We start from the raw sequence: 25,390 nt of genomic DNA, 5'->3' as shown, positions 1-25,390 counted from the left end.
AAAAATTTGTTATTGGAGGAAGTAACAAGCAGGGAGGACAAAGGAGAGGTAGTGGATGTCATTTACTTGGATTTTCAGAAGACATTTGATAAGGTGTCATAGATGAGGCTGCTTAATAAGATAAAATCCTATGGGGTTACAGGAAAGATACTGGCATGGGTAGAGGAATGGCTGATGGGCAGGAGGCAGTGAGTGGGAGTAAAGGGGGCCTTTTCTCATTGGCTTGCTAGTGACTAGTAGTCCTCAGGGGTCAGTATTGGGACTGCTACTTTTCACATTTTTTGTCAATGATTTAGATTAATGGTACTTTGTGGCAAAGTTTGCAGATGATATGGAGACAGGTGGAGGGGTAGGTAGTAGTGCTGAGGTAACAATGTTACGGAAAGAAGGTAGAAGAATGGGGCTGAAAGTGAAATTACGGAGCAGACCCGATGGGCCGAATATCCTAATTCTGCTCCTATATCTTATTTTATTAACAAACAGGTCCACCTAATAAAAGTGGCAACTGAGTGTATATTCCCGAGGGTGTTGGTCTTCCATCCATTGAGGATCTGTATGCCTTGGGCTTTAAATGACCAAGTGTGGTTTGTGCTGTAATACATCCTGGCCCTTTTGCAAGAAAATAAGTTTATGCAGAGTGGCCTCAGGCATTCTGTTCAAGAGCAGCAGAAACCTAGTGGATTATCTGTCTATCTGATTATCTGTACAGGAGATTAACCCAGAGAAATGGAAATAAAATTGTGAGGCTGCAGGAGGACCAGCTCATTTTGTAGAGATAAACATTGAAAGTTTCAGGTCGGTGAAGTTCTGTCACCATGACAGGGAGGTAGTGGCACAAATGATAAGTTATAAAATTAGGGAGGAAACAGTTGTGCAGGATGGAGACTACCGTTGGGTAAAATACAGAGAGAGGGTGCTAATGAGATAGGTGAAGAAACAGGCAATGCAGCAACTTTGTGGGGCAAACGTGTTGAGATTCACACAAAATGCAGGTCAGGTAGCATCTACGAAGTGGAATAAACATATAATGTTTCAGGCTGAGATCCCCATCAGGATACTTCATCTGTCTGATTAAGCAATTTAGAAATTGCTAAAATAGCCACCACTCTCTGCGTAAAACAAAACTATTTTCATGCAACAGACAATGCTGGAGGAATTCACCAGGTCAGGAAGCATCTATGGGAGGGACTAAACGTGACGTTTCAAACCGAGATGCTTGGATTTACTTGGATCTACAGAAGGCATTTGATAAGGTGCCACATTTGAGGCTGCTTCGCAAGATAAAATTGTATGGCATTACAGGAAAGGTACTGGCATGGATAAAGGAATGGCTAATAGACAAGAGGCAGCGAGTAGGAATAAAAGAGCCTTTTCTGGTTGGTTGCTGGTGACTAATGATGTTCCTCAGGGGTCAGTATTGGGACTGCTATTTTTCACATTGTTTGTCAATGATTTGGAGAATGGAATTGATGGCTTTGAAGATAGGTAGAGAGGTAGGTAGTGCTGAGGAAAAAATGTGATTGCAGAATGACTTAGACAAATTGGAAGAATGGGTAAAACAGTGGCAGATGGAATACAGCAGCGGTCCCCAACCACCAGGCCGCGGAGCGTGCGCTACCGGGGAAGCAATCTGATTTGGCGATATGAGTCAGCTGCACCTTTCCTCATTCCCTGTCACGGCCACTGATCAGCCATTACGCATGCGAGATTGTGACCCGCGCGTCTTCTGTGTCAGGGTGGGAAGGAGATCAACTCTTCGAGCTTGTAAATGACGACGGGGTGAAAAGTATGTTTGACATAATATCTCTGTCGGCACTTTGGATCAAAGTCAAGGCTAAATATCCTGAGATAGCTACGAAAGCACTGAAAACGTTGCTTTCATTTCCAACATTTTTCTGCGAAGTGGAGTTTTCTGCAATGAATGCAACGAAAACTAAATTGCGGAATAGACTGGACACATGGAACCCCCTTCGAGAATCGCTGTCTACCATCACCCCTCAATAGGACGGTGTTGTTGCAGGGAAACAATCCCAGGGCTCCCACTGATTCAGCGATATTGGTGTGTTGCAATGATTTTATATATTTATACGGGGAAAATATGTGCTGTGTGTTTAATATTCAAATGTTACTTAAAACATTATGATACTATTGACTTATAAGTGACCCTATAACAATTACAGCACGGAAACAGGCTATGTCGGCCCTTCTAGTCCGTGCCGAACGCTACTCTCACTTAGTCCCGCCGACCTGCACTCAGCCCATAACCCTCCATTTCTTTCCTGTCCATATATCCATCCAATTTTTCTTTAAATGATAATATCGAACCTGCCTCTACCACTTCTACTGGAAGTTCGTTCAACACTTCAAGCTCCCCTGTTCTCCCCTGATAATTGACTTATCACTGTATTCATGTGAGGAAAATACGCGCTGTGTGTTTAATATTAAATTCGTTAGATAAGCCCTTTTAGAAACAAAATTGAGTGTATTACCCACTTATCGCCTATATTCCAGTAGTGATTAATACCCACCCTCACGAACAGAATCGCCAAAAAGGATTTGCTGCAGGGCGGGAATCAGCGGGTCACGACGCGCATGCACTGGTGCCCACGCAAGGCTTCATGGCCATTGTAGTCTTCCCGGGTAAAAAACGCATTTGACTGCTACTCTTATCCATTGGCAACCCTACCCCCCCCCCCCACGGTCGGCTGGTCCGTAAGAATATTGTCAATATTAAACCGGTCCGCAATGCAGAAAAGGTTGGGGACCCCTGGAATACAGTGTTGGGAAATGTATGATAATGCATTTCGGTAAAAGGAACAATACTGTAGACTATTAACTAAATGGGGAGAAGGTTCAAGCATCAGAGGTGCAAAGGGACTTAGGAGTCTTCATGCAAGACTTCCAGAAGGTTAATTTACAGGTCGAGTCTGTGGTAAAGAAGGCAAATGCAATGTTGGCATTTATTTCAAGGAGAATAGAATATAAAAGCAAGGAGATAATGCTGAGGTTTTATAAGACACTAGTCAGGCTGCACTTGGAGTATTCTCAACAGTTTTGGGCCGCATATCTCAGAAAGGATGTGCTGTCATTGGAAAGAATACAGAGGAGATTTACAATGATGATTCCGGGAATGAAACGATTAACCTGTGAGAGGCGTTTGACAGCATTGAGCCTGTATTCACTGGAAATTAGAATGCGGAGGGATCTCATTGAAACCTACCGAATGTTGAAAGGACTAGATGGGTGGATGTGGAGAGGATGTTTCCTATGGTAGGGTTATCCAGGTCTAGAGGGCACAGCCTCAAAATTGAGCGACAACCTTTTAGAACAGAGGTAAAGAGGAATTTTTTTAACCAGACAGTAGTGAATCAGTGGAATGCTCTGCCACCGACTGCGGTGGAGGCCAAGTCCATGGGTATATTTAAGGCGGAAGTTGCTATTTTCCTGATTGGTCAGGGCATTTTAAAGGATGTGGCAAGAAGGTAAGTGTATGGGGTTGAGTGGGATCTGGAATCAGCCATGATGGAATGGTGGGGCAGACTCAGTGGTCTGAATGGCCTAATTTTGTTCCTGTGTATTATGGTCTAAGGGTAGACTGTTTAATTCTGTGTGTGTTGCTCTGGATCTCCAGCAACTGCGGAATCTCTTGTGTTTATGATTTCTAGAGATAGCGGTGTTTCAGGTCTGCAAGCTCCAAAAAAAAACTTTTCTGAATTGTTAATTCTGTTTAATTTCAGACTATAGTACCCACAACATTTTGTAATGAGCAAAAATGGGCTCTTGGGATGTGTAAATAGCTGCCACAGAATCTTTACTGAAGGTGCTGGAACTGAGCAGAAATTATTGGCGGCACTTGGCAAGTGGAAAAGGTGACATCTGTGAAAAAGGAATTTTGGCTGGAAGGTCAATGACCTGGAATGTTCTCCCTCTACATCCTCCAAAGGTGTTGCTTGTCCTGAGTGTTTCCAGCATTTCTGTTTTTTTTAGTTCTGAGGGTGAAAGTGGACATTGGCGATCTGAGGTTAAAAGAACTCAAGTGCAGGATAAATGAGAGCTAAGCTTTGGGTTTCTTCTTGTTTGCCACTTCCTTTGTATTCTTGTACCCCATTCGTAAGCAAATGGGGGAAACTGCCTCTGTGTGTCTTTGACGTAACGTGCATCTTGTCAATCCCTCAGTCCATAAATGAGTCGACCGTGAAGCGTGCAGGCTTGCTGAGCGACATGCACTTCCGCAGTATTCGTACCAAACTGATGCTGATGTCTCGAAATGAGGAGGCCACTAAACACCTTGAGGTGAGAAGAGGAACTGGATCTGATGCTTGGGGATTGGTAACCTTGCAGGAAGGTGGTTGCGTGAAGCAGCAGTACACTGCCAAGACAAAAGGGAGCACGATAGTGTTGCGTTTAGCCTAACACTTTACAGTCCTGATGAAACAGGGTCCATTCCCATAATTAGCAGATTCAATCCCAACCTCCAGCAGTGCATGTGGAGTTTTCATTGTCTCCCTTTGGGTACATGGGTTTCTCCTGGGTGCTCCAGCTTCCTTCCACATCCCAAAGACATGTGACTCCATGGGCTAGTATATTGACTTAATATGAGTAATATCTCACTCTCGCCTCCTGCAGACCACCAAGCAACTGGCAGCTGCATTCCAGGAGGAGTTCAGTGTCCGCGAGGATTTGATGGGACTTGCCATCGGAACACATGGTGCCAACATTCAGCAGGCCAGGAAGGTTCCTGGGGTGACTGCAATTGAACTCGACGAAGACACTTGCACGTTCCGAATTTATGGAGAGGTGAGGCAGCAGGTTGTCTACGTCTGTAACCCATCAGCTGTCAAGTTTGCACTTTACTTGTAAAATCCGATTAGAATTGCTAGTCATTCTAAGTCTTTTAGCAACACAGTCCCAGGGATATGATCTGTGGCAATAATTGATAAGTTATTTTACAGGTTAGACCTTAGTCTTCAGCCCTTACTTTCTTACTAGCTGTCCCCCACCCTTGACCTCCATCACAATTCCTTTAATGTATTCAGCTTCCCAATAAATGTACCTGTTACTCACCTCATTCACTCCTTATAAGAGCATATCGTACATCTCCGCACAGGAGCACAAGACCAGTCAGCCTATCGAGTCTGCTTCACCATTCAGTCTTAACCCCTCACAACCTCTTGTAGATTCCTCCTGAATTGGAGCTATTATTGGGAATGTGTATCAGGTCAGGTTTGATATTTTAAAAACAACTTTGCCCATGTTAACTCTCTCCATTCTTTTATGGAAGTCTGATCAGAGTAATTCAGATCTGGCATCACTCTGCTTCCAGCTGCTCCTGTATTGGGAAGTAGGAAGGGTTTTGGATGAAACTCCTAATCATTGTCTAATGACCACTACCGCGTTGTATCTTCCTCTCATCCCCATGGCCCCACAGCACCCTTCAATTACCACAATAATGCCCCAATTACTACAGTGTTGCAACAGGTATACCAAATCATGAGGGCTATAGATAGGATAAATGCAAGTATGCCTTTTCCACTGAGGTTACTTAGGCCATGGGTTAAAGATGAAAGGTGAAATAGAGAACCTGAAGTGATAAATGCAGCTTTGATTTCAGCATTTAAGAGAAGTTTAGATAAGTACATGGATCTGTGGAAGCCAGCTCACTGGGTGTACTTAAGGTGGAAATTGATAGGTTATTGATTGGCTGCAACTTTAAAGGTCACGGGGAGAAGGCTGGGGAGTGGGGCTAAGGAAGGGAGTCAAGGATCACCCTTGATTGGCGGAGTAAAGTCGATGGACCAAATGGCCTAATTCTGCTCCTATGTCTTGTGGTCTTCTGATGGGAGGAATATGGAGGGCTTATGGTCCAGTTGCAGGTCAGTAGGGCTAGGCAGAGTAGTTCTGCATGGACTAGATGAGGTCTCTGTTTGCTGTAGTGCTCTAAAAGACTTTCCTATCTTCCCCCAGACACCCGAAGCAGTGAAACAGGCTAGAGGCTATCTAGAATTCTCGGAAAATTCGGTCCAAGTGCCACGCAGCCTGGTTGGTAAGTGTTTCTCAAAACCCATTTCTTCGCTCCATCGGTAATCATTCACGCTTTATAAACTGGATGGAAGGCTTGTCTTTTGTCAGGGAGTTAGAGTAGGAAGTGGAGATGATTCTCTCCTATGTTCCCAAACCTCCATTGTTTTCAGAAAACACACTGGTGACCTTTTGGAGCACTCTTTATTGCTGTGATCTGTTATTCAGCTCTTTCAGCCCCCTCTTTCATTCAGAGATGCTTTCTCTTTGCTATATGCCCCCTAATGCTCTTAACACTTGGGGTCATATAACATCTTCCAACTCTGCTTTGAAGCAAACATCTTCCAAGTTTGGTTTGAAATTTCCAGCCCTTTGAGGGATAGTCCAGGTTTCCACTGATTATAATTGGGAGGATTCAAAGATTCAAGATTCTAGGCACATTTATTATGAAAGAATGTATAAATTTTACACTTTAAATTTGTCTGCTTATAGACAGACATATCAATTTGCTTTGTCACTTGTAGATCAAAATACACAGTGAAATGTTTGTGTTAATAACCAACACAGTCTGAGTGTGCTGGGGACAGCCCACTAGTGTTGTCATGCTTTTGTGACCAGCATAGCAATCCCACAGCTCACTAACTAACCCGTACACCTTTGGGATGTGGCAAGAGACTGGAGCACTCAGAGGAAACATACAGCCACGGGGAGACGGGGAGAAAATACAACCTCCGTACAGACAGCAGTGGGAATTGAACCCCGATCACTGGTGCTGTAAAGCATTACACTAACTGCTGTGCTACCTTACCACCCTGACATCACTTTGACAATTACGCCTGAAGAGTCTGCTCTAATGTTAAACTCTGTTTCTTCCCCTTTCACCAACTTTAACCCACTTCCTGCCTCATCATCAGTTCACCAATTAAACCTGTCCTCGCACGCAGATAAACCTTCATTTAAGCATTCAGGTGAACGTTCACTCTGCCCCTCTAGGGTGTAATGCTCAGGATTAAATGATGCCCCATATGTGGCCCATTCAGGCTCCTAACTGAAGTATAACTTCTAGGTCTTTGTATTCCAGCTTTCTCAGGAAGGCCAACATTGCTTCTTTTTGCCAACTGCCCCCTAACTCTGTGATCAGTGTCCAGTCCTCTGCTTAATTTCCATCTTAAATTCTCTGTAATTCTTGAGATAAGATGGATGAGCTTTTGTCTATCTGCCATGGTTTTACCCACTGACAATCTGCACCAGGTTTTGCCTGCTTGGGGGAGCTTTACCTGACTGCAGGAGTGAAGCTTCTGCCCAGTCAGAAGCGGTGGTACAATAATGTACAAGCAGGTAATCCAGAGCACTGGGCAAACAACCCAGCAACCAAATTTAAAATCCTCCACTATGCATTTAAATTTGGTTAATAAGGAGTCATTTTACAGTATAGTTGTTCTACCTGTTTAGGCTCTGTTTGTTTTCTATGCAGCTCATTTTGTACAAACATCACTTCCTGTTGGTAAGTTTCTTTTTACATTTCCTGTGCGGGTTAATTTGAATTTTGACGGAGTAAACAGTCGTAAGACATCCATCGTCATCCATTCTTTATTTGCCTTTGAAACAGCAATGTCTTTCAACAAAAATTTGCCTATTTAAAAACCTCGAAGTAAATTTCCAGCTGGGGTAATTTTTGAGAAGGTGTTTAACTCCCTGCCTAGCTTTGTACGCAATGTACTGCGAAGACAAAAGAGTAAAAAGATAAATCATCATCAGACTGGAGATGCATCTGAACGCCGCGTACTACAATGTCAGTTTCTGACCCCAGCAATATTGGTTGCCAAGTGCTCAAGTAAAACCACGCCTAGCATAGGTGTTCCAGAGCTGAAGCGGCAGGAATGAGAGCTGTGTGCGCTAAGCGTGGAAAGCTACATTGAGTCCACTCAAGGAGTAGCGGAGGCAAAGGTGAATGAAGCAGCAGCTGACTTGCATTGGTGATCATCTCTTTTGGAAGGTGTGACTGAAGAACCGACCTTTTGGTGCAAGTCCTCTTAATACAACATGGTTGCTTGTCAGAGGATAAAATCAAAGCAGCAGGCAAAGGTTGGAAACAGCTTCCTGTCATGCTTCACACCAAATATTTTCCCCAGTCCTTCTGAACCTGCACCTTCTGTTTCAGATTCAAACCCAAAGAAAGACGAGCCTTCATTTAATGTAGAAATTGAGAAGTGCATGGGTGTTCACCACACACCAGGGCTCAACGGTGCGCCAGGTGCTTCAGTGGCTCACCTTTCAACAGAAGCTATCTGTAACAGAACCAGCTGCACCAAGCCTCGGTGATAAATCACCATTGGACAATAGTTTGAGTGAGATGCTGAGTGACCAGAGGTTCCATGAGGCAGAATCGGTCCAAATGTGGACAAGACAATCACCAGGATAGTGGTGGAGAATCTGGGGAGGGTAGCAAGGAGAACTGGAGAAATAGTAACAATATTTTTGTTGTACACAAATAGGCATGATGTAGCAAGCACCAGTGCTCTCTAGGAAACTGAGCCAAGAACCTATTGACACTTCAGATGACTTATAGCCAGATACAGCTGTAAATTCTGGCCCAGCACCTTGGGCTACTGCTTCCAGCATACCCAGAGCAGGGCGGAAGCCAGCTGAGCATCCAACAGATGTAGCTACTTCCCAGTACCTCTAAGGACACGTTCTGGAACATCAGAAGTTACCAGAAGCAGAGCCGGTGGATTTGTCGTGGAGTCAATAGGAGGGGAGATCTGCTCATTAACTTCAACTATATTCACAAGAACAGGAATGAATTCCCAAGCCTTGGAGCAGTACACAATCATTTGCAACTTAAGGACATAACTGACAAGATCCCCCTTGGCTCTTGAAATTCCCCTGTAACTTGGCAGAGGCACCATCTGTGCAGGTAAGGTATACACAATGGTTGGCATAATGTACCCTATGCACAACGACTGGACCTAGGTTGCATCATATTGGGTGAAGCCTGCCTCTGGTGCTCATCAGCCCATTGTCTGTGCATTTAAGACTAATGTCCTGAAGAATTTGTGTCAGTCATTTCAGACCCTATGAAAGAGAAGACTGTAGGAGTAGCCAAAGATGGCCTTTGTAGTGGTAACACATTTGTAAGCAATCTCACAGCAGTACAACTGAATCAGGCAAACTGAATCTTTGTCAAAGACAGGTGAATGCAGAAGGTACGCAGTTCATGATAAGGCAGGTACTTCTCCCCAGCTAAAGTTCCAAAGTGAACTCTGTTCTTTCTTGACTGTGAGGACTACAGTGAGCTCGAAGACATATCAAGAGAGCACAACTCACTTCAGAGGTACCTCACATTCATCATTCTGGGTGTGACTGCTCTGCTCATCAGAAATTACCACGAGCAAATGTGTCATCAAGAACCACATTTTTGAAGTGAGAACTGCAGTAAGGCTGTTTTCAAGATCAGTCTGAGACTTTTGCTAAAGACTTATTGAAATGATCATTTGACTTTTAGTTTCACTAGTTAAGCTTGACATGAATGTCAGGCAGGGAGTACTCTGCTTTTAGAGGTGTCATTCGTTTGGTATCCAGTTATTTTTGTACATATGTCACTTCCTGTTCATTATCTGTTTTTACATCATTTCCTGTGTGGGTTAATTTGGATTTTGACTTGGAGCAAACATGGTAGAAAGACATCAATCTCCATCCACTCTTTTTGCCCTTTAAACAGCACTATCTTTTTACAAAGGTTTTCTCATTTAAAAACCCTGAAGAGCTTCTGGCTGGGGTGATTTTTAAGACGGCATTTAACTCCCTGCCTAGCTTTCTACGCAATGTACTCTTGAGGGCAGTAGAGTAGTCATTAGTAATGACCACTATTATTGGAAAAGCCATCTGGTTCTGAGAAGACACTCTACCTGGCCTGTACCTGTGCTTCTAGACCCAACAGTAGATTTAACTTAAACAATAAATTCTGCAGAGCGGCACACAAAACGTGGCAGATCAGGCAGCATCTATGGAGAGGGAATAAACAGTCAACATTTTGGACTGTGTCCTTTCATCGGGACTGGAAGGGAAGGGGGCGAAGGCCACAATAAGAATGTGGGGGATGGGGTGGAATACAAACTGGAAGGTGACCAGGTGAGGGGGAAAGTGGGTGTGTGGGGAAGGGGTATGAAGTGAGAAACTGAGGTGATAAGTGAAAGTGGTAAAGAACTTGAAAGAATGTGAAAGGAGAGAAGAGTAGACCGTGGGAGAAAGGGAAGGAGGAGTGCGTTTGAGTCCAGCACATGACCATAGGCCATTGATTACTGGCCACAGCACTAGTGCAGGAACAGTCCATTGGGTTTGCTTTGAAGAATATAAAGATTTTCCTTGGCCTCTACTGTGGGACATCAGATGTTTCAAAGGGTGGCACGGTGGCGTAGCTGATAGTGTAATGCTTTGCAGCAGAGCTTCCCAGCCTAATGTCCATAGACCCCTTGCTTATGGTTGGTTCATGGCAACAAAAATGGTTGGGAACCGCTGCTCTACAAGGTCATTGCAACAAACAACACATTTCACTGTATACGACAGTGCTGGATGGAAGAGAATGGTACAGCAGGTACAGCCGCAGCCTCAGATCCAGTGACCCAGTTTCAATCCTCACCTCCTGCTCTATCCAAGTAGAGTTTGAGTGACTCCGTGTGGCCCCGTGGTTTCCTACAGGTGCTCAGGGCTCCCCACATCCCAATGACGTGTGGGGTTGATGGGTTAATTGGCTGCTCTACATTGCAGCTGAGGAGTAGAATCCAGAGCAACTGCTGGGAATGTAGACAGAATAAATGTAATTAGCATTAAATGCAGGAAAAATCATTGCCAACACCTTTTCCAAAATCTCCCTTCTGGAAAGCACTATAGGGTTTTTTTTTTTTAAAAAAAAAACACCTCACCATCTTAGAAGTTTCTTCAGTTAATCTGATCAACCATTCCAGTTATCACCTACCCCTGTCATTACAGTGTACATACTTTAAACCACCTTTTATAATGGAACATAGAACAGTACAGGCCAATCGGCCCACGATGTTGTGCCATCCCTTAAACCCAGCCTCCCATATAACCCCCCCCACTTTAAATTCCTCTATATATAGACAATAGGTGCAGGAGTAGGCCATTTGGCCCTTCGAGCCAGCACCACCATTCACTGTGATCATGGCTGATCATCCACAATCAGTATCCAGTTCCCGCCTTATCCCCATAACCTTTGATTCCACTATCTTTAAGAGCTCGATCCATCTCTTTCTTGAAAGCGTCCAGAGACTTGGCCTCCACAGCCTTCTGGGGCAGAGCATTCCATATATCCACCACACTCTGGGTGAAAAAGTTTTTCCTCAACTCCGTTCTAAATGGCCTACCCCTTATTCTTAAACTGTGGCCTCTGGTTCTGGACTCACCCATCAGCGGGAACATGTTTCCTGCCTCCAGCGTGTCCAATCCCTTAATAATCTTTTATGTTTCAATAAGATCCCCTCTCAGCCTTCTAAATTCCAGAGTATACAAGCCCAGTCACTCCAATCTTTCAACATATGACAGTCCCGCCATCCCGGGAATTAACCTCGTGAACCTACGCTGCACTCCCTCAATAGCAAGAATGTCCTTCCTCAAATTTGGAGACCAAAACTGCACACAGTACTCCAGGTGTGATCTCAGCAGGGCCCTGTACAGCTGCAGAAGGACCTCTTTGCTCTTGTACTCAATTCCCCTTCTTATGAAGGCCAGCATGCCATTAGTTTTCTTCACTGCCTGCTGTACTTGCATGCTTGCTTTCAGTGACTGATGTACAAGAACACCTAGATCTCGTCGTACTTCCCCTTTTCCTAACTTAACTCCATTTAGATAATCTGCCTTCCTGTTCTTACCACCAAAGTGGAAGAAGGCAGCATACATGAGGTTTAGGAAGCAGGGATCAGATGGGTCTATTGAGGAATATAGGGAAGCAAGAAAGGAGCTTAAGAAGGGGCTGAGAAGAGCAAGAAGGGGGCATGAGAAGGCCTTGACGAGTAGGGTAAAGGAAAACCCCAAGGCATTCTTCAATTATGTGAAGAAAAAAAGGATAACAGGAGTGAAGGTAGGACAGATTAGAGATAAAGGTGGGAAGATGTGCCTGGAGGCTGTGGAAGTGAGCGAGGTCCTCAATGAATACTTAAAACATAGAAACATAGAAAATAGGTGCAGGAGTAGGCCATTCGGCCCTTCAAGCCTACACCGCCATTCAGTATGATCATGGCTTATCATCCAACTCAGAACCCTGTACCAGCCTTCCCTCCATACCCCCTGATCCCTTTAGCCACAAGGGCCATATATCTAACTCCCTCTTAAATATAGCCAATGAACTGGCCTCAACTGGTTCCTGTGGCAGAGAATTCCACAGATTCACCACTCTCTGTGTGAAGAAGTTTTTCCTAATCTCGGTCCTAAAAGGCTTCCCCTTTATCCTCAAACTGTGACCCCCTCGTTCTGGACTTCCCCAACATCGGGAACAATCTTCCTGCATTTAGCCTGTCCAATCCCTTTAGGATTTTATACGCTTCAATCAGATCCCCCCTCTCTTCACCAATGAGAGGGAACTTGATGGTGAGGACAATATGAGTGAGGTTGATGTTCTGGGGCATGTTGATATTAAGGGAGAGGAGGTGTTGGAGTTGTTAAAATACATTAGGACAGATAAGTCCCCGGGGCTTGATGGAATATTCCCCAGGCTGCTCCACAAGGCGAGAGAAGAGATTTCTGAGCCTCTGGCTAGGATCTTTATGTCCTCGTTGTCCACGGGAATGGTACCGGAGGATTGGAGGGAGGCGAATGTTGTCCCCTTGTTCAAAAAAGGTAGTAGGGATAGTCTGGGTAATTATAGACCAGTGAGCCTTTACGTCTGTGGTGGGAAAGCTGTTGGAAAAGATTCTTAGAGATAGGATCTATGGGCATTTAGAGAATCATGTTCTGATCAGGGTCAGTCAGCATGGCTTTGTGAAGGGCAGATCGTGTCTAACAAGCCTGATAGAGTTCTTTGAGGAGGTGACCAGGCATATAGATGAGGGTAGTGCAGTGGATGTGATCTATATGGATTTTAGTAAGGCATTCGACAAGGTTCCACACAGTAGGCTTATTCAGAAAGTCAGAAGGCATGGGATCCAGGGAAGTTTGGCCAGGTGGATTCAGAATTGGCTTGCCTGCAGAAGGCAGAGGGTGGTGGTGGAGGGAGTACATTCAGATTGGAGGATTGTGACCAGTGGTGTCTCACAAGGATCTGTTCTGGGACCTCTACTTTTCATGATTTTTATTAACGACCTGGATGTGGGGGTAGGAGGGTGGGTTGGCAAGTTTGCAGATGACACAAAGGTTGGTGGTGTTGTAGATAGTGTAGAGGATTGTGGAAGATTGCGGAGAGACATTGATAGGATGCAGAAGTGGGCTGAGAAGTGGCAGATGGAGTTCAACCTGGAGAAGTGGGAGGTGGTACACTTTGGAAGGACAAACTCCAAGGCAGAGTACAAAGTAAATGGCAGGATACTTGGTAGTGTGGAAGAGCAGAGGGATCTGGGGGTACATGTCCGCAGATCCCTGAAAGTTGCCTCACAGGTGGATAGGGTAGTTAAGAAAGATTATGGGATGTTAGCTTTCATAAGTCGAGGGATATACTTTAAGAGTCGCGAAGCAGCTCTATAAAACTCTGGTTAGGCCACACTTGGAGTACTGTGTCCAGTTCTGGTCACCTCACTATAGGAAGGATGTGGAAGCATTGGAAAGGGTGCAGAGGAGATTTACCAGGATGCTGCCTGGTTTAGGAAGTATGCATTATGATCAGAGATTAAGGGAGCTAGGGCTTTACTCTTTGGAGAGAAGGAGGATAGAGGAGACATGATAGAGGTGTACAAGATAATAAGAGGAATAGATAGAGTGGATAGCCAGCGCTTCTTCCCCAGGGCACCACTGCTCAATACAAGAGGACATGGCTTTAAGGTAAGGGGTGGGAAGTTCAAGGGGGATATTAGAGGAAGGTTTTTTTTACTCAGTGGTTAGTGCGTGGAATGCACTGCCTGAGTCAGTGGTGGAGGCAGATACACTAGTGAAGTTTAAGAGACTACTAGACAGGTATATGGAGGAATTTAAGGTGGGGCATATATGGGAGGCAGGGTTTGAGTGTCGGCACAACATTGTGGGCCGAAGGGCCTGTACTGTGCTGTACTATTCTATGTTCTATGTAAAGTGGATAACCTCACATTAAACTGCATCTGCCCACTCACCCAGCCTGTCCAAGTCACCCTGCATTCTCATAACGTCCTCCTCACATTTCACACTGCCACCCAGCTTTGTGTCATCGGCAAATTTGCTAATGTTACTTTTAATTCCCTCATCTAAATCATTAATATATATTGTAAACAGCTGCGGTCCCGGCACTGAACCCTGCAGTACCCCACTGGTCACCGCCTGCCATTCCGAAAGGGACCCGTTAATCGCTACTCTTTGTTTTCTGTCAGCCAGCCAATTTTCAATCCATGTCAGTACTGTACCCCCAATACCATGTGCCCTAATTTTGTCCACTAATCTCCTATGTGGGACTTTATCAAAGGCTTTCTGAAAGTCCAGGTACACTACATCCACTGGCTCTCCCTTGTCCATTTTCACAGTTACATCCTCAAAAAATTCCAGAAGATTAGTCAAGCACGATTTCCCCTTCGTAAATCCATGCTGATTTGGACCGATCCTATTACTGCTATCCAGATGTATTGTAATTTCATCTTTTATAATTGACTCCAGCATCTTTCCCACTACCGACATCAGGCTAACAGGTCTATAATTCCGTTTTCTCTCTTCCTCCCTTCTTGAAGAGAGAGACAATGTTAGCCAGCCTCCAATCCACAGGAACTGATCCTGAATCTATAGAACGTTGGAAAATGATTACCAATGCGTCCACGAAAAGCCACCTCCTTAAGTACCCTGGGATGCAGACCATCAGGTCCCGGGGACTTATCAGCCTTCAGACCCAACAGTCTATCCAACACCATTTCCTGCCTAATATAAATTTCCTTCAGTTCATCCATTACCCTAGGTCCTTTGGCCACTATTATATCTGGGACATTGTTTGTGTTTTCCCTAGTGAAGACAGATCCAAAGTACCTGTTCAACTCATCTGCCATTTCCTTGTTCCTCATAATAAATTCACCTGTTTCTGTCTTCAAGGGCCCAGTTTTGGTCTTAACTATTTTTTTCCTTTTCACATACCTAAAGAAGCTTCTACTATCCTCCTTTATATTCTTGGCTACCTTACCTTCGTACCTCATTTTTTTCTCCGCGTATTGCCTTTTTAGTTACCTTCTGTTGCTCTTTAAAAGTTTCCCAGTCCTCTGGCTTTCCACTCGTCTTTGCTATGTTATACTTCTCTTTTATTTTTATACTGTCCATTACTTCCCTTGTCAGCCACAGCCTCCCCTTACTCCCTTTAGGATCTTTCTTCCTCTTTGGAATGAACTGATCCTGCACCTTCCGCATTATTCCCAGAAACACTTGCCATTGCTGTTCCACTGTCATCCCTGCTAGGGTATTGTTCCATTGAACATTGGCCAGCTCCTCACACATAGCACCATAGTTCCCTTTGTTCAACTGTAATACTGACACTTCCGAGTTTCCCTTCTCCCTCTCAAATTGTAGATTAAAACTTATTATGGGCACTACCTCCTAATGGCTCCTTTACCTTGAGGTTCCTGATCAAATACGGTTCATTGCACAACACTAAATCTCGAATTGCATACTCTCTAGTAGGCTCCAGTACAAGTTGTTCAAAGAATCCATCTCGGAGGGACTCCACAAACGTCCTTTCTTGGGGTCAAGTACCAACCTGATTCCTCCAGTCTACCTGCATGTTGAAATCCCCCATAACAACTGTAGCATTACCTTTGCGACATGCCAATTTTAACTCTTGATTCAACTTACACCCTACATCCAGACTACTGTTTGGGGGCCTGTAGATAACTCCCATTAGAGTCTTTCTACCCTTAGAATTTCTCAGTTCTATCCATACTGCCTCTACGTCTCCTGATTCCATGTCCCCCCTTGCAAGGTACTGAATATCATTCCTCATCAACAGAGCCACCCCATCCCCTCTGCCCATCAGTCTATCCTTTCGATAGGACGTATACCCTTGAATATTCATTTCCCAGGCCCTGTCCACTTGAAGCCATGTCTCTGTTATTCCCACAACATCATACTTACCAATTTCCAACTGTACCTCAAGCTCATCTACTTTATTTCTTATACTCCATGCATTCATATACAATACTTTTAATTCATTACTCCCCTCACCTCCCATATCAATTCCTATTTCACTTGGCCATACTGTACGATCCCTTCTTGAGCTTTCTGCTCTGTTGATTCTGCTGTCTTTCTTAACTTTTCTTATTCTCACTTTCCCTTTATCTCCATCCTTATATTTCCAGTTTGTCCCCGTCCCCTCACTACTTAGTTTAAACACACCCGTGTTGCAGAGGCAAACCTGCCTGCCAGAATGCTGGTGCCCCACTTATTAAGGTGCAACCCGTCCCTTTTGTACAATTCATCCTTACCCTGAAACATACCCCAATAGTCCAAGAATGTAAATCCTTGCTTCCTGCACCAGTTCCTCAGCCACACATTCAGATCCATTATCTCCCTGTTCTTGCCCACTCCAGCACGAGGAACTGGAAGCAAACCGGAGATAACCACCCTGGAAGTCCTGCTTTTCAGCCTTCTTCTGAGTTCTCTGAAGTCACACTGTAGAATGTCTTTCCTCTTCTTCCACACGTCATTTGTGCCGACATGCACCACCGCTTCCAGATGTTCACCTTCACTCTTGAGGATTCCCTGCAATGGGTCCGTGACATCCTGGATCCCAGCACCAGGAAGGCAACACACCATCCTTAAATCTCACCTGTTGCCACAGAATCTCCTTTCTGTACCTTTCACTATGGAGTCCCCTACTACCACAGCTCTCCCTGACGTCTGTCTCCTGGGCTTTGCTTCAGCGCCAATTGTTGACTCGCAGACCTGACCGCCTCTCAGGCTGGCATCATCTTCTGTCCCAACAGCTTCCAAGAGGGTGAACCTGTTTATGAGAGGCACATCCCCCGGGGTCTCCTGTACTTCAAGCATCCTTTCCTTGCTCATCGTCGCCCCCTCTTCTCTCTTCCAGTATCCTCGGTGTAACAACCTCACTGTAGGTCCTGTCCAGAAAACTCTTGTTTTCCCGGATGAACCTAAGGTCATCCATTTGCCTCTCCAGTGCTGCAACACGATCCTTCAGAAGCTGAATCTGGACACATTTTCCACAGGTGTAGGAGCCAGAGGCACTATCAGTGTCCCTGACCTCCCACATCATGCACACAGCACACTGAATCAACCTAGCGGTCATCTCTTCACCACTTCTCACCATCTCCAACTGTGGTGTACTCTCCTCTCTCCGCCTCCTGGCGGAAGACTCTTGAGCCAAAGACTTGCACTTTTCTCACAAGGCACTTCCCTCGACAAGGCCGCTCCCTTACAGCAAACCTTGTTTATATTAGCTGATAACTTGAGTAATTAGCTTCACCTGCCACGCCTCCTCTGACCTGGAAGGTCTGTTTTCCTCGATGCTCACGACCGGCTTTTTAAATCAGCTGCTCCTTCTCAGCCAATCCCCGCATTACTCCTTCACCTGTCTAGTAGTCTCTTAAATTTCACTAGTGTATCTGCCTCCACCACTGACTCAGGCAGTGCATTCCACGCACCAACCACTCTCTGAGTAAAAAACCTTCCTCTAATATCCCCCTTGAACTTCCCACCCCTTACCTTAAAGCCATGTCCTCTTGTACTGAGCCGTGGTGCCCTGGGGAAGTGGCGCTGGCTGTCCACTCTATCTATTCCTCTTAATATCTTGTATACCTGTATCATGTCTCCTCTCATCCTCCTTCTCTCCAAAGAGTAAAGCCCTTGCTCCCTTAATCTCTGATCATAATGCATACTCTCTAAACCAGGCAGCATTTTGGTAAATCTCCTCTGTACCCTTCCCAATACTTCTACGTCCTTCCTATAGTGAGGCGACCAGAACTGGACACAGTGCTCCAAGTGTGGCCTAACCAGAGTTTCATAGAGCTGCATCATTACCCCGTGACTCTTAAACTCTATCCCTCGACTTATGAAAGCAAACACTCCATAAGCTTTCTTAACTACCCTAGCCACCTGTGAGGCAACTTTCAGGGATCTGTGGACATGTACCCCCAGATCCCTCTGCTCCTCCACACTACCAAGTATCCTGCCATTTACTTTGTACTCTGCCTTGGAGTTTGTCCTTCCAAAGTGTACCAGCTCACACTTCTCCGGGTTGAACTCCATCTGCCACTTCTCAGCCCACTTCTGCATCTTATCAATGTCTCACTGCAATCTGCAACAATCCTGTACACTATCCACAACACCAACCTTTGTGTCATCTGCAAACTTGCTAACCCACCCTTCTACCCCCACATCCAGGTCATTAATAAAAATCACAAAAAGTAGAGGTCCCAGAACAGATCCTTGTGGGACACCACTAGTCACAACCCTCCAATCTGAATGTACTCCCTCCACCATGACCCTCTGCTTTCTGCAGGCAAGCCAATTCTGAATCCACCTGGCCAGACTTCCCTGGATCCCATGCCTTCTGACTTTCTGAATAAGCCTACTGTCTGAAACCTTTTGAACAAGGGGACAATATTCGCCTCCCTCCAATCCTCCGGTACCATTCCCATGGACAACGAGGACATAAAAGATCCTAGCCAGAGGCTGAGCAATCTCTTCCCTTGCCTCATGGAGCAGCTTGGGGAATATTCCGTCAGGCCCAGGGGACTTATCCATCCTAATGTATTTTAACAACTCCAACACCTCCTCTCCCTTAATATCAACATGCTCCAGAACATCAACCTCACTCATATTGTCCTCACCGTCATCAAGTTCCCTCTCATTGGTGAATACCAAAGAGAAGTATTCATTGAGGACCTCGCTCACTTCCACAGCCTCCAGGCACATCTTCCCACCTTTATCTCTAATCGGTCCTACCTTCACTCCTGTTATCCTTTTTTTCTTCACATAATTGAAGAATGCATTGGGGTTTTCCTTTACCCTATTCGCCAAGGACTTCTCGTGCCCCCTTCTTGCTCTCAGCCCCTTCTTAAGCTCCTTTCTTGCTACCCTATATTCCTCAATAGATCCATCTGAACCTTGCTTCCTAAACCTCATGTATGCTGCCTTCTTCCACCTGACTAGATTCTCCACTTCACTTGTCACCCATGGTTCCTTCACCCTACCATTCTTTATCTTCCTCACCGTGACAAATGTATCCCTAACGTCCTGCAAGAGATTTCTAAACATCGACCACATATCCATAGAACATTTCCCTGCAAAAACTTCATCCCAATTCACACCCGCAAGTTCCAGCCTTATAGCCTCATAATTTGCCCTTCCCCAATTAAAAATTTTCCTGGCCTCTCTGATTCTATCCTTTTCCATGATAATGCTAAAGGCCAGGGACCGGTGGTCACTGTCCCCCAGATGCTCACCCACTGAGAGATCTGTGACCTTACCTGGTTTGTTACCTTGCTGTTTATATTGTTACATGCTGGTATTTATGTGTTGGTGCATTTGTACTTTAATCTTAATTTTAATATTTTTTATAATTTTTGAACTTTTTTGCATGTCACACCCTGACCAACACACCACAGCAAATTCCTAATACATGTAAATGTACATGGCAAATAAAGTGTTTGATAGCTGGCATGGTTCAGTGGGTGAAGGTTCTTTTTCTGTGCTACATGCCTCTATCCTAGCTAACCATTCATATGTGTCTGTACTGTCTGCAATACAGGCAAAGTTATCGGTAAGAACGGGAAAGTGATTCAGGAGATTGTGGATAAGTCCGGTGTCGTGAGGGTTCGAATTGAAGGAGACAATGATAAGAAATTGCCCCGGGAGGAGGTGAGTACTCTGAGTCTAAAGGGAAACAGTGAAATTACGATAAAGCAGTGTTAGTTAGCTCGTTGCTTGTTGAAGGCCTCCTCAGAACTCTTGGGTAGTGCTTCGCCTCAAAAGTTCTGTCCAGTATGACCAACAGGTGCCAGGTTCAGGAACTGGTCTAATTATAGGCAAAATAAGTTCAGAGGATCAAAATGGTAATTCTTGTGTGGAGCCAAATGAGGTGGGAGAGATCTAGAATGAATTTTTGCTTCTGTATTTACGCAGAAGACTGACATAGTCTATAGAAGTGAGGCAAAGCGGCATCGACTTCGTGGACCCTTTCCAGATTAGAGGAAGAGGTGTTTGCCATCCTGAGGCAAATAGGATGGATAAATCCCCAGGGCCCCTCAAGGTGTTACCTTGGACCCTACAGGAAGCAAGTGCAGAAATTGCAGAGGCCTTAGTGGAGATATTTAAATCATCCTTGGCAACAGGTGAGGTACCAGAGGATTGGAGGCTAGCCAGTGATGTTCCACTGTTAAGAAAGGTTCTAAAAATAAACTAGGACATTATCGGCAGTGAGTCTGACATCGGAATACCATCCAATAACTTTCCCACTACTATGGATTGGGGAGCGTGCCTTACGAGAATAGGTTGAGTGAACTTGGCCTTTTCTCCTTGGAGCGACAGAGGATGAGAGGTAACCTGATAGAGGTGTATAAGATGAGAGGCATTCATCATGTAGATAATCAGAGGCTTTCTCCCAGGGCTGAAATGGCTAGCACAAGAGGGAACAGTTTTAAGGTGCTTGGAAGTAGGTACAGAGGAGATGTTAGGGGTAATTTTTTTTTTTTTTTTTACACAGAGTGGTGAGTGCATAGAATGGGCTGGCAGCAACAGTGGTGGAGGTAGATACAATAGGGTCTTTTAAGAGACTCCTGGATAGGTACATGGAGCTCAGAAAAATAGAGGGCTATGGGTAACCCTAGGTAATTTCTAAAGTAAGTTCATGTTCGGCACAGCATTGTAGGCCGAAGGGCCTGTATTGTGCTGTAGGTTTCCTACGTTTTCTATGGCCCAGATATGAGTACTTGAATAGCCATAGACTGATTAAGAATAGTCAGCATGGCTTCGTGCGTGGCAGATTATGTATAATCAATCTTAGTTTTTCAAGGAAGTTACCAGGAAAGTTGATGCAAGGCAAGGCTGTGGATGTGAACTTCAGTAAAACATTTGACAAGGTCCTGCATGGGAGGTTGGTCAAGGAGGTTCAGTTGCTCAGCATTCAGGATGATATGAAGTAGTAAATTGGATTGGACATTGGCTTTGTAGAAGAAGCCAGAGGGTGGTAGTGGATGGTTGCCTCTCTGACTGAAGTCCTGTAACTAGGGTGCTGCAGGGATCAGTGCTGGGCTCGTTGTTGTTTGTCATCTGTAGCAACAATCGATGATAATGTGATTAACTGGATCAGCAAATATGCGGATGACACCAGGATTAGGTGTATTGGACAGTGACGAAAACTATTGCAGCTTGCAGCAGGATCTGGATGAGCTGGGAAAAATGGGCCGAAAATTGGCAGCTGAAATTTATTGCTGAAGGGTGTGAGTTGTTGTACTTCAGTAGGACCAACCAGGATGGATCTTACACAGTGAACAGTAGGGAACTGAGGAGTGCGGCTGAACAAAGGGATCTGGGAATAGGGGTCCATAATTCATTGAAAGTGGCATACAGGTAGGTATGGTCGAAAAGAAAGCTTTTGGTATATTGGTCTTCATAAATCAACATACTGAGTACAAGAGATGGGATGTTGAAGTTGTATAAGACGTTGGTGAGGCTTAGTTTGGAGTTTTGTGTGCAGTTTTGGTCACTTACCTGCAGAAAAGATGTAAATAAAATTGACAGTACAGAGAAAATTTAGAAGGATCTGCTGTCAGGATGAGGTTTTTCATTTTAGAATGAGGGAGATGTCCTCCTTTTTCAAAGAAAGGGACTTCTCTTCCTCCACCATCTACCATCTCACTACCCTCAGCTGCATTTCTTCCATTTCATGCACGTCTGTTCTTACCCCATCCTCCTGCCACACCACCAGGGAAAGGGTTCTTCTTGTCCTCACCTACCACCCCACCAGCCTCCGTGTCCAGCACATAATTCTCTCCACCTCCAACAGGATCCCACCACTAAGCACATTTTTCCCTCCCCCCCCCCCCCCCCACTTTCTGCTTTCCACAGGGATTGCTCCCTACATGACTCCCTTGTCCGTTCATCCCTCCCCACCGATCTCCCTCCTGTACTTATCCTTGCAAGCGGAACAAGTGCTATACCTGCCCCTCCACTTCCCTCACTACCATTCAGGGCCCTAAACGGTCCTTCCAGGTGAAGTGACACTTCACCTGTGAGTCTTTTGAGGTCATTTACTGTGTTTGGTGCTTCCGGTGCGGCCTTGTGTATATCGGTGAGACCCGATGCAGATTGGAAGACTGCTTCACCGAGCATCTACGTTCTGTTCGCCAGACCAAGTGGGATCTCGCAGTGGCCACCCATTTGAATTCCACTACAAGCAGAGATCATGGATTAAAGGCAAAAAGCTTAAGGGGAACGAGAGGAAACTTCTGCACATAGGTTTGTGGGTGTGGAATGAGCTGCCAGTACAAGTGGTGCATGCAAGCTCGATTTCAACGTTTAAGTGAGATTTGGATAGGTACATGGATAGTAGGAATATGGAAAGCTATGGTCCTAATGCAGGTCAATGGGAGTAGGCAGTTTAAAATGTTTCGGCATGGACTAGTTGGGCCAAAGGACCTGTTTCTGTGCTGTACTTTTCTGACTCTTAAGTTGTGTTCTTTTTCTAGATCCAGATGCAGAACCAATATTCTGTCGTCTCACTACCCTTGTTCCAGCAGGGAAAGGGTTCCTTTTGTCTTCAGCTACCACCCCACCAGCCTCCGTGGATAGATCCTGGATAGATCCATCCTAACCACTACCTGGCCCACTCTACCGCCACCACTGGCAATGTGTTCCACATACTCTGGTTTTTGAAAAAGCACCTCTGACATCACTACCCTCTCGCCCCCATATTTTTTCTCAAACACCTTAGTGACCTTTGTATTAGACATTTCTGCTCTGGAGAGGGGGAACAATATCTCTGGCTATCCACTCAATCTATGGCTCTTGTCATCTTGTACACCTCTGACAAGCCACCTGTCATCCTCCTTCACTCCAAAGAGAAAAGCCCTAGCTCGCTCAGCCATTCCTCATTAGACATGCTTTGTAATGCAGACAAATTCTTGGTAAATCTCCTCTGCACCTTCTCTAAAGGTTCCACATTCTTTCTATAATGAAGTGACCAAAATTTAATATTCCAAATATGGTCTAGCCAGAGTGTTATAGAGCTGTAACATTACTTCATGACTCTTGAACTCAATCCCCACACTAAATGAGACTCACACACCATACGCCTTAACCACCTTGCTAATTTGCAGGGTGGTTAAGGCATATGGATTTATGGACATGGACCTACAATCCCTCTGTTCCTCTATACTGTTAAGAATCCTGCTACTAATCCTGTAACCTGTCTTCTGGTTCAACCTTCCAAAGTGAATCACATCACTTCACACTTTTCCAGACTGAACTCCATCCGCTGCTGCTGCTCAGCTTAATGCCTGTCAATTTCCTGATAGACATATGGCAACCTGTACACTATCCACAACACCCCCAACATTGGTGTCATCTGTAAACCACTTCCTCATCCATGCCATTTATAAAAATCACACAACAGATCCCTGCGGAACACCATTAATCTGGGTTTTGGGTTGGTTGTGGTCACGCACACATCCCTGCATCCTCGCTTTGCGTGAGAGGCAACAGGTCATCTGTAATGTGTCTCTCGTTTCCACAGGGAATGGTTCCGTTCACATTCGTTGGCACTAAGGAGAATCTCATCAATGCACAAGTACTCCTGGAGTATCACCTGTCCTATCTGACGGTAACGCATTTTTGGCCATGGGTTGATCTCACCTTATGGGGCTGGCAGTGTGGGGGGAGGCAGAGCAGGGGAGGGGTCATGTGGTTTTCTGCCTTTGGGATATGTTATTGCCGCTATGTGGGGAGCCAAACAGTAACCAGTGTGCTCTTCTATGCAGAATCATACATGTATTTATAACTACAATGAATGTAACCTGCAACAGTCAGAACCTTAACAGGAGAGTTAGCGTGTAAAAGAGCATTGGTGATAAAAATTGAGTACTTCTGAAAAGTTATTGATATCTTCACAAAAAAGGGAAGCAGAGAGGGGACATTAGTCCATCGCTGAACTGGTGGGCCTAATGACCTTGTTTACTATCACTGACATTTGTCCTGACTTCTTTTGTGCGGCTGTATAGTGCAATACATTAAAAACTAGAAGCTACAGCAAGAAATACATTTTAAATAATGGAAAAGGAGTGCAAATTGGGTAGGTAGTGTTTTTGGGTTCAGGAACCTTTCAGAAATTTGGAGAGGAAGAAGCATTGAATGTGTCTTCAAGCTCCTGTACCTTCTCCCTGCTGGTGGCAATGAGAAGAGGACATTCTGGATACTGAGGGCCCTTAATGATGGATGTCACCATCATGAGGCATTGTATCTTGAAGATGTCATTGATATTGTGGAGGCTAAAATCAATGATGGATCTGGCTGAGTTTGCAACCCTTTCCGATTCTGTGCATTGGAGCCTCCATACCAGACAGTGATGGAATAGTCAGAATGCTCTCAATGTTGTATCTGTAGAAATTTGGTGACATTTCAAATCTCCTCAAACTCAGTGAAACGTAGCTACTGGCATGCCACCTTAAATTCATCAATATGTTGGCCCAGGATAGATCTTCAGAGATGTTGACACCCAGGAACTTGAAGCTGCTCACCCTTTCTACTTCTGACCCCTCTGAGAAATGGTGTGTTCTGGTGAGCTGTAGGGCTGGTTAGTCTTGGAACACAACTCCAAGGGACAGACACTGCAGCAGTGAGATTACATGGTGTGGATTATACATGCTCAAGAGAATCCAGCTTGTACAAGAGGCTAGCAATGTCTCTTGACCATGTATTGGTGGGCAGAGGTCATAACGTACAGCTGTCCACTCCACATGCATATCTTTTGTGACATTTGTTAATTTAATTATTGGCACTTTCTTACCCTGGGAATAGATTTTTCCGAGCTCATCACTTGTCTAAATTTGTCCTGATGTCATGACCCTTAGCTGTGCTGCCAGCGGTGGTGAAGTGTCTTGTTCTGGCCAAGCTCTGCAGGGAGAGCGCGCTGCTTTGTGCAGCCCCTCAGGAAGTCACATCTTCACCCACCCTCCTGACAACACTGAACTGCAGGCATGCAGCCTTCTGCCAGTCCCTGTAAGGCTGAGGTATTTTAAGCATTCAGCTGCTC

General features: G+C 45.0%; 1 protein-coding gene across 3 annotated transcripts in view; it reads left to right on the top strand.

Annotated features, from left to right (window-relative positions):
* LOC140197933 (RNA-binding protein FXR1-like) overlaps nt 1-25,390 on the top strand; it is a 194,677-nt gene that overhangs the window by 151,259 nt on the left and 18,028 nt on the right. For all 3 annotated transcript variants that reach the window (XM_072258552.1, XM_072258551.1, XM_072258553.1), the window contains 5 exons: nt 4,177-4,293; nt 4,627-4,797; nt 5,965-6,043; nt 19,892-20,001; nt 23,876-23,962. In XM_072258552.1, coding sequence (XP_072114653.1) covers nt 4,177-4,293; nt 4,627-4,797; nt 5,965-6,043; nt 19,892-20,001; nt 23,876-23,962 — 564 coding nt within the window. The remainder of the gene's footprint in view (nt 1-4,176; nt 4,294-4,626; nt 4,798-5,964; nt 6,044-19,891; nt 20,002-23,875; nt 23,963-25,390) is intronic.

The sequence above is a fragment of the Mobula birostris genome, chromosome 5 (assembly GCF_030028105.1).
Source record: "Mobula birostris isolate sMobBir1 chromosome 5, sMobBir1.hap1, whole genome shotgun sequence".
NCBI classification, from domain to species: domain Eukaryota; kingdom Metazoa; phylum Chordata; class Chondrichthyes; order Myliobatiformes; family Myliobatidae; genus Mobula; species Mobula birostris.
Note: the sequence above shows the minus strand (reverse complement) of the source record. Positions and strands in the feature narration are given on the sequence as shown.